The 10,429-nt window shown below is 39.4% G+C and overlaps 1 protein-coding gene across 1 annotated transcript; it reads left to right on the top strand.

The window, feature by feature from the left end:
* The first annotated feature begins 560 nt into the window (after window positions 1-560).
* srek1ip1 (SREK1-interacting protein 1) lies at window positions 561-4,027 on the top strand. The gene is made up of 5 exons (XM_029429772.1): window positions 561-697; window positions 1,322-1,369; window positions 1,613-1,756; window positions 2,456-2,534; window positions 2,861-4,027. The coding sequence occupies exons 1-5, from the start codon at window positions 685-687 to the stop codon at window positions 3,096-3,098; spliced, it is 522 nt and encodes a 173-aa protein (XP_029285632.1). The 5' UTR covers window positions 561-684; the 3' UTR covers window positions 3,099-4,027.
* The last annotated feature ends 6,402 nt before the right edge of the window (window positions 4,028-10,429 follow it).

Raw genomic sequence — 10,429 nt, forward strand, 5'->3', positions numbered from 1 at the left:
GGAGACCAAACGAAATAGACTTTAATGTAGGCCTCCACTCAGTTGGCTTCAGTATGTATGTGATGAACTTTCCGGCACATGGCATCACTCTATATATATATATACAGTACAGTCTATGACAACCCATGCCCATTAGCACCACAAAGAAACATATGAACATTGTAAATACACCAACAAGTACACTTAGTTATTCAGATAGTAGCATTCATAATTCATACAAGTATAAACAAAAGAGAGAATAGAGCATTTTGCCTTTTCACATCTACTGTTCCTAAACCCTGTATCATTTAGTTGTAGGCCTACATGTATTTCATGGCAAATAAATAGAACCACACATCCAACATATGTAATAAAAACAGTAGCTTTCAGGTTAAGTTTGTTGGATCTAATTGTGGACGATTTGATATGTTTTTCAGCTCTTTCAAAAAGCTTGGTCTCAAACCATTCGACCAGTGCAATCTACTGCTCCAAACTCCAGTCCAGTTGATGGCGGTAATACGACAACAATTTAGTTTGTACGCCGCCTGCGAAGGAGGGGAAAATAACAAAAGAAGAAGCCGGAACCCAGTAGTTTCTAGAACAAATGTTTCCGGCCGACGTTATTTTGAGTGAAGACTCGTGGAAATTTTGGTTGATTCGCGCTCTAACAACCGTCAGTTTTTCGGTTTCATCGTGGAAAGCACAATGGCCGCCCCAGGTCAGTATTAGATGTTATTAATGTATATAATTTTACATTTGCAGATGTATAAGTCGTGTAGTTTAGTTTGGAAAGGTAATGGCAGACGACAGTAACGATATTGTTAAACAAAGTTGTGCTAACATTAGCCTAAAGCTAACAAAACAACATTTTAATATTTGATACTGTCATTACACGGCATCTTACACATCAGATGGAAACTTTTTCAAATCCAAAACAGACTGTACTATATATATGTATTCATGTAGGACTAACTTTACACCTACTGCGCTGTAATATAGCGACACAGCCAATGAACAAGCTGTGGTAACCTAGCTGAAATGTTTAACTCATGTGCCCATGTGTACTCTTTGTGACCCAAAAACAGAAATACATATAACTCGTAGTGGAAAGGTTTAGTTTGTTGTCTGTTGTTGCAGTCGAAATATTAAGCAAAACTCTAGACATGGTCTGTAGACTTAAATAGGAATCAACGAAGAGCCTAACGTATAACGTCAACGTTAGCTTCGTTATCTTTGAATGCAGTTATCATGTAACTAATGTACATATAGACCTAATAGTCTTGTTATTGGACATTTATGTGTGCATACCTAAGTTATTCAAACATCTTCAATCATCTTACAGGTCCTAATAAGGACAACATCAGAGCTGGGTGCAAAAAATGTGGATATCGTAAGTAAAGCTTTGACACACAAGTTAAGAAGGAGTTTCTGTATATGTGTTATTAGTCTTTATTAACCTGAGTAAATGTACAGTGGGCTTGTTTGAGTCAAGGTAGAGTAATATTCACCGGACACTCATTCATATGTCCTTATTGCAGCTGGAAGGGTTATATCATTCTAAAATGTAAACAATAACATTTTTATTTCTACATTGTTGTTCATCCATTATCTCTTTGACAATGCTTTTTTTCAGCGGGCCACTTGACATTTGAGTGCCGAAACTTTGTCAGAGTTGACCCCCAGAAAGACATTGTTCTGGATGTAAGTAGCACCAGCAGTGAGGAGAGTGAAGATGATGAAGTAGTTCAGCGCAGTGGGAAGCTTGGACGAAGTAAAGGTAAAAAATCCTCTTCCTGTTAAGCTTTTAATTTTAATTTCACAATCGGAAATATAATAAATAAAAGAATACAATGATCATTAATGAGGAAAGTGTGAATTTAATTTTTTAGGGAAATAGGAAAAAGCATAATGAACATAACTAATTTACAGATTCAATAAGCAGTTTTACATACGAATGGCAATTATATTTAGAGATGAAGCTATATGAAAACTTTATACTTCAGTACTCAGAAGTCATGTTACTTGATGTTAATAAACTCCATAAACACACAAACGTTTTCTAATCTTGCTGGAGTTTATTGCTTTGTAGCAAAGGAGCAGGAGAGACAACATTTCTCTACAGACTGCTGTTACAGGATACAGTTTCTATTTTGCTCTTAAGTTTCTAACTTTTGGGCAGACAGTTAGTAGGGATGGGACGTTTTCTGTTAACTTTGTCATTTGGGCCTAACTTTGTCTTGCGTAGCGTGTCTTTTAAAAGAAGAGGAGAATTCTGCTGAACTCATCCGATAGATTTCAGTGATTGCACATATAAATGAGCGCCAAAAGTAGTCCCAGAAGTGAAAGTGGTGGAAGTCTCAATGTTGCCACGATTAGACATACCTTTTCAGATTGTACAGATGTGTAACTTGCCTTATAAGCAGGCTACTATTTCAGTAAAAAGTGCCCTGACTATTTTGTGTACAAATCTGTGTAGGCTCCCATGATGACAACACCGACGGTAGAAAAGGGAGACACAAACAAAAGAAAAGCAGCGACAGAAAGTCAAGAAAGAGGTATAAAAATAGAATTCTACCGTACAATTGTTTCTGTTCTTTGGGCCACACTGACCCTACAAATAATTATTTCATACTTGTAAAGTTGTTTAATGTCCCACACCGGATAATCAAGCTTTGAAGCTGTTGTTGCTCCAATACCGTTTCTCTTTTATTAGTTTTTCTTTTTTTAATATCATTTTGTGGCGAAGAGGTGTATAATTCAATGAACTCAGCTACCAGTAAAATATAGTTTTTTTTAACAGTGTTCAGAAATCTCATATGTATTTATTTGCCTTTTTTATTGGTTCATTCCATTGGTTTGAATTGGTTATTCTTCTCACCAGATCTAACTCGTCGAGTGATGACACTACAAAGAAAAAAAAGAAGCGCAGCAGTTCCTACTCCTCAGCTGATGAAGAGCAGAGGGGAAAGAAAAAGAAAGTGAAAAGCCAGAAGAAGAAAAGCAAAAAGACCAAAAAGGAACACGGGAAGCAACAGAAGAAGAGACAGAAGAAGAAGAAACAAGCATCATCTTCCTCCTCTTCTTCTTCCAGCTCCAGTGAATCCTCAGACGGTGACTGAGACAGCTGTGCAGTGTGTGGAGGTCCAGCATATTTATTCTCCAGTCCATGAAAAGTGTGTTTTGCAGACATTTTGTAAATAAGGCACCTCATCTTGTTCCATACAAATGTGCATTACTGAGACAAGGATTTAAATGATTAACTAAGGGAATGAAAAGAATGTTTGGAGTTCTCTGAAACATTTTGGAAAACATGTAGAAAACAGGGGACCATGTTCAGATGTAGTGTTTCCTTGTCCTTCCAGGCCCGCTGTCATTTCACTTGTGACAGTGTTTGTTGCCTGCAGAGGAATCTTTAAGCAACACATTGTGCGGTCTCCTGTCATACATATTACTGAACATCAGTGGTTTTCAAGTCCAATTAAGAAATGTAGGTGAGGGGATAAAAGTCTGGATACTTTTAGTAATAATAAGAGATGATGATTCCAGATGATGTCCTTTTTTTGTATTTGTTCTTTTATACACTTTGTTGCTTCACTGTTTCTTTGAAATGAAAAACATTTTTAAAAGGTCAAATGTGAATGTCAAACCTGATTCGACATGATTCGAAGGGCTATGGGGTAACATGACTTGTGGCTGAACTATCGGCCAGAATTAACGATAAGCGTCCATTTTCTTCCCCGTGCTGACGAGTCAGCAGCAGGTGAACTACTGGATGATATCAGTAGACAAATTACAATGTTAACTTGCTTAAATGTTTATACAGTGCATTTGCTATGGTTGCCCATAGTACGATACAACTCCTGGAGGTGGCTGTTAATATTTCAAAGAATGACTTCTGCTTTAACCTTTAAGCACCCACACCTTGTTGAAAACCATCTGGACATATCAAAAGTTCATTACAAAAACATTGTGTGTACATTTCGGGATCAATAACTGAGCCTCCTTATACAACTTTGTTGTTTTTTTTGTAATAAAATATATATTTGTATCTCGGTGTCTACGTTTTGTGACTCTATAATATGCGACATGACAGACAATAGTCAAAAAAGTTGATTACGCCAGAGAGCTGCTGAACTCTTACATGGTATTGGAGCAGATATAATGATTGTTTCCTGTAGAGGGCAGCAACATACCTTTTAATGTGAGCTGAAGGACGTTACTCTTTCTAAATATGAATATCCATACTATCACACTGGAAATTCAAAGTGGTGGCTTTGTCCTAAACAAAGATTTTAGCATTTCTTTCAACATTATTTAATCAGTCATTCAATAACACTTCCCACATTTTAAAATAATATGTTAATTCTTACATTTCTGGATAATGTCTAGATTTTTGAGGTGTGAAGCACAGAAACAATCCATTGTAATGCTATAGTGTGCATCTGTAGCAATGGGAACAGAAGAGACAACGATTTATAAAGTGAAACAACTGATTTGCATCAGATACTTGTATTTGAATCCCTTTTTTTATAGACATTGTATTAAATTTTGTACACAATTCTTCAAGAAAAGACCAAAAAAAGGAGATTGGATGATACCCTGAAGAAAAACGAATAGCAGAAAGGGGACGGATAAAAACACAATATTAAAGCACGTCTGTAGGTTTTTCTCATATGTTACATTGTGAATATCCAGAGACTGAGCTGAATCCATTCAAGTTGCTGCCATCCTCTTAACTGATTATGTGCAATGGAGACGGACGGACAGACGGACAGACGGACACAGATTTATAAGAGTGTTACAAAACTTTCTGACACTTGTTTAATTTGCCAATTAATCATGAATAGAGTATCAACACTCTTTGGCTCGACTCCTTAGTGGCAGATGTCGAACATCAATCTCATTTACAGCAAATGTTTGTGGTTGGGGGGGGGGGGGGGGGATTTGATAAATACAGGCAATCACGTATATATTACATCCTCGTGGGGAAATCCAATCCATGTACACACACTAGCGTGTATAAACACAGCAAATGTCAAAAAACACATTTCCACACATTTCATGACCATCCTTTTAAATGAATTCAAATGGCATTTGAATCTACCTACAGTACACACACACACACACACACACACACACACACACACACACACACACACACACACACACACACACACACTGTTTTCAGATAATGTCAGAGGCCGATCAGCTCAGGTTGAACCAGGGAGGACAAACATTAAACAGAAGGCCAGGGTAGGGGCCACCACCTCCTCTGGGCACTGTACTGCTTTTAGCCTGGGCTGAGGCACCATGGAGGCCCACAGGCATGTGCAGAAAACAATTATGAGGCATTCATTTACATTAATTATTGCTTCCATCCCACTACCTCCATGCTGTCATCATCACCACAAAGACATGAAATTGAAAAAAGAGCCACAGAGACTTACAAGACATTACAAACCAAGGATCTTTAGAAGTCGTTGTGTTCGATCTGGGCTGTGTGACAGATGTTTATAATAATGCCATTCATTTCACTTTGCCTTGGGGAAGGGGATATCTTTTTAAGCATCTGCAACATCCTGACAGCTACGTGCGTGGCTGCTGATCAGAGCCTGGCATTATGACAGGATGTGTCGCGCTCCTTTATCTTGTATAGGTCCATAGGGCAGATTCATCAAATATGGCAAAGAAACCTCAACATTCAGCTGCTCCTGACGGCTATCTGAGATAATCACATAGTCATTAAAAATGCTGGGAATTGGGAATGCGTGATGTCTGAATCCTGTGGCAGAGGTTGACCTTTATTTCATACCTTCTCACTCAGCGTCTGGTCACGTCCGGGGAAAATCTTCACAGTAAATTGCTTGTGTGGAGAGAATCTCATCAGGTAGCAAAAGCAACAATCGTTCCCACCGTAGCTGAATAAAGAAAAGTACCATGTAAAGACAACTCTTTAAAGGAATAGTTAAACATATGAGGAATACGCTTGAGAATATCAATATTAATATCGATTAAATAAATCATAAATTATCCCAAATTGAAGGTTTACAGGGAGTTAACTGCCGGACTATTTCTTGGTCAGGTAATGTGATTTCCTGGTTTGTTCTCGTCACCGTGAGGCTGCCATGTAGCGGAGACTCCAGAAATCATTTAATAAAATGTCAAACTACTCTCAACGTAACACATTTCACCTTCTATCCAGCGTAAAGCATTACAAAAAGACACAGTGTGATCACAGCAATCATTACTAAGCACCAAAGATGTTTCTCAAATTAAAATAATTCTAGTACTAATGCATCAAGTTTCAAATAAAAAGTCATTTGGCCCATAATAAAAATGACTTTGTGAATTACACATTTGTTGCAAGCAGTCTATGTATGATAATTCATTCATTTCATTTTGAGAGACCAGCACCATGCTGTTCAACAAAGTGATATTGTGCATATGCTTATTAATACACTTAAATGAAGGCTGTAGTAAAGTGTTGACAAAAGAAACTTGGAGAGTGGGAAACTTCATAATTGCCCAGATGGTGAGAGGACAACACAATACAGAGGAGCAAATGAAGTCGAAGGAGTGCTGCCATGTGCAGCCACACAGAACAAACCATATGCTGTTTGTACAAGACAATAACTAGGTTTTCATGTTTTCATCAGCTCATTGGCTTTTATTGAGCCTGTTGGGCTGTTGGAAAGCAGCAAGCAAATGGGACTCCACTGAGCCATTTAAATGAAAATGAGACGGTCAAAGTCGTCTTTTCGAGAGTTTAACTGCAGTAGAACGGCGACTCAGCCTCCATGTAAACATCGTTGAGGCACTGATTTCAAAGTTTTAAGTCGAAATCCTGTTTGCAAAATGGCTGACCAGAATGACCCCATAGGGGTAATTGATCTCTCATTAGCATAAGGTGTGTTTTTCAATTAGTTTATATACCTTTAGTCGCTCAGTTCCAGGCTTCTGTGTGCAGGCTGGTAGCCTCTGCGTTGGTGTCTGTTTTTAACCTTTCTTGGGGATTTGAGCATACATGCTCTTTTTTTTTTCCAGCAACGCCCTGCTTCTCATTCACACACTTACATTCGTCCAACCTGGGAGCGGCCCAGTACAACCACAGTCTGCTGCCGAAGCCAGTGCACAGCTCGACTGGAGATACAGTTAAATGCTTGGCTCAAAGGCACCTCAGTGTAATAGCTGTTGAAGGAGCAGAGTCATCATTCAGCCAGGGAATTCAAACCTGCAACCTTTTGGTCATGAGCCTGCTTCTCTTAACCTTAAGGCCACCGCCACTACAGAAAACCATAACATCTTCCCAGAAATAAAATGAAAATCCCTTATGCTGCACTTTGGTGGGAACAACCCAAGCTGAGAGATGGCGCCGGTTTTGCGTCTGTAACCACTGTTGAAATATTATTTCAGAGGCAAGCCGTCCCCGCATCTCGGAACACGGTGAGCAGAGCACTTGAAAAACGCATTAGGGCCAAGGGGCAAGTTGAAGGCTATACATTTGCAACCAATTTAGTTCCTGCATCTTAGATTTCGTTCTTCTCTTCCTCTCCTGGCCCCGAAATCAGGCCTAATGTCGTAAATGACCTCTAGGATAAATAGACAGCAGGCTACATGACCCCAGCCATCAAAAACGGAGGCTGTAATAAATACTACATTGCTTTACAGGAAGCGTGTTCGACATTCTCCCAAAACCTGCAGAGAAAGAAAACGAGGGGGCGAACGGGGTGAGTCTCTGTTCACCGCTCTCTCTTTGGTCAAAACCTTTTTTCCTGAGGTCTGTTATTACCGGCCTGGGTTCCCATTCAGAGCGGAGCTTGTTCATATAAACCTTGAGGTTTTGAGGCATCGCTGGACTGACTGGGTGGCTTTCACCAGGGAATTAGCACAGGGTCGCATTGGATCACGATCAGTAGGCCCTCTACAGCTAACCTGTGTTGGACCAGGCTTCCTGTGGAGGTGGTGGTGGTGAGGACAAGTTTCCTGGCTCTGGAATATGGGTCAGTCAGAACCCAGGATGTGTAGACCTCGACTCTATAAATCATGGATCCTTCTGATGCTTTTCTACCTACTGTATCATTTCTAAATCATATTATTTAATCACCATTTTCCAGATTAGCGTTGATGAGATTGTGAATCTTTTAAAACCCAACTTTCTTTTCCCCTCTTTTTTTTTATTTGGTAGCTGGATGATGTATAAAGTATTTTCAGTACAGCCACATACTGTACAGTATGTTTGAGGTCAGAGAGGTACTCGTCAAATTGTATTTATATTAAGGTTTACAATCGTAATATGATTGCTAGACCTCAATTATCTTTGGAAAGACAACAGTAATGTCAATGATCTTGAGGTCTTTGACGTATATTTGCATAATGCAGGAGCTGGTCGCGTTGAAACAGCTTTATGTACCATTTAATGTTTTGTTAAATTGCTTTTTTTAAGCACCACATAAACTTTCTGTTGAGTTCACACTTCTTTCTTCAGGATAGGCTATGAACTGGGTGATCATCATGGCACATCATTAAACAGAATGCAGTAAATGGGCTTTATTTTGTGGTCATTTAGCAGATGCTCTTGGTGGAGGGTTAAGTACTTTGCTCAGGTGCACAATGGTAGCAGCCCTGGTATTGAACTCTCAACAATCTGGTGTTCTGTTTGGAAGCTGTACCACTAGACCACTAGGTCATCTAGACCACTAGGCCATCATGGTGTGACATGGTGTGACTGTAATATGACTATTTGCACTCTAGTGCAGTCTGAGTGTCTCCACATCGATTTCATCTGACTTTTCTTTTGATGAAATGACTGTGTCACTGAACCTTCCATCTTTCATGGCAGGTATGATATTTATTCTAATACCCTAGGTGATCTTATTTTGTATTTCTGGATATTTTTTACTTTCAACTCAAAATGCCATAGAACACAATACCGGTCTAATTCCATCTCTAGTACAGGTGCACAACATCCAGCGCAAACCTGCTACCTCTCTCGCTGGCTCTTCATGTTTCATCCTCTGCATTCCTCTTGATGCCTTTGTAGTCAGCATCTCAGCACTGAGACCCCACTCATCTTGTAATTTAAATTTGTATGAACCTTTTGGATGAGGCCTATTGTCCACACGCATGCTGTTGACTTCTTCCTCCCTTTCTGACCCAATCCATCCGTCCCACTGAGGTCCAGAAGGTGGCAGGAGTGGCACTGCTGACAACGCACCAGCAGAAAAAAAAGAATTACCACCCACCACACAACAGCTTCAGCACCACAGAGCCTTTCCTCCCCGCTCCTTGAATGACGATAGTCTTTTTTTTACATGTCCCAAACATCAGACACATGTGGCTTTTTCAAAGACAAACGACATGGTGTCATCTCTGTGCCGGGGAACATCTGCTCACTCTTACTTTGGTTTTAGTGTTCTTTCCACTCCACATTTATATGGAAAGTGTTCTGTGCCTTTGTTCTGTTCTGTGGGGGGTTGCTGTCCCTTTGTTTGAAAGAGACATCAAACAGGGCCAGAGGGGCACATGATGGCTTGAACATGATCGAGATGGTTATTTCGGTTTCTTCAATTGATGCTGAAGGTGTTTTGTGTTAACTAATGGTCAATGACATACAGTCTGTCAAAGGTTTTTTTTTTTGGTTTTTCTTTACAAAGCATACATCATACCTATGTTTTCAGCATATCATGGTCTATTTGGGAGAAATGAACAGTTCTATGATGTTATGGCTAAGAGCTCCATTGCTCAGGTGGGGCAGATGAATGGTTCAGTGTCTTTAGAACCTTAGCTGTGGTTTTTAAAAACAGTTAAGGTGTTTCCCAGCTGGTACAAGGATACAAACCAGAGAAGCTTTTATTATAATGTTTCTTCTCTCTAACATCTTAAAAGTGGACATTTCACCCATTTTAAACCAGCGGCTCTTCCACTTGTGCAATGTCGAGACTACCGCTGCACCTATATTGTTTCAAGATGTAGTCGGTAATGCCTATACATCTTACACACTGCCTTTCTTTTTGGATTTGTGATGACCTCATTATTTGTTTGTTGTATTAAGTGAGAACTTATATTTGAGGTTGAGGGAACACATTTGGGTAAAAGCAAAGTGAGACAAGTTAGAACTTTAACTTTTAACTTCCCATCCTCAGAAGAGTGCCCTCTGGAGGTACTAGATGTTAAAACCCAACATTCAGCCTCTGATGGACACTTAACTTGTATATTTGTTCTCTAATAATGGAAAACCATAGTGAGAAAGAAATTTAAACAGATATATGATGTTCAATAATGATCTCGTTTTGCCTTTGCAAAGTATACTTCGCAATTCATACAAACACTCAATGATACAAAACCATGCCATTACTGTTGCTCAAGGGCAATATTCATAAATAAAAATTAGACACAAGCTGACCATTTACCTCAAGGCAGAGGGCTTTGCGATATATACACCGCGTGGAGC

The sequence above is a fragment of the Cottoperca gobio genome, chromosome 4 (genome assembly GCF_900634415.1).
Source record: "Cottoperca gobio chromosome 4, fCotGob3.1, whole genome shotgun sequence".
NCBI lineage: Eukaryota > Metazoa > Chordata > Actinopteri > Perciformes > Bovichtidae > Cottoperca > Cottoperca gobio.

Coding starts and splice junctions, on each gene's coding strand:
- srek1ip1 (XM_029429772.1), top strand. Junction 1,757..2,455: donor GAAGCTTGGACGAAGTAAAG/GTAAAAAATCCT, acceptor AAATCTGTGTAG/GCTCCCATGATGACAACACC. Junction 2,535..2,860: donor GACAGAAAGTCAAGAAAGAG/GTATAAAAATAG, acceptor TCTTCTCACCAG/ATCTAACTCGTCGAGTGATG.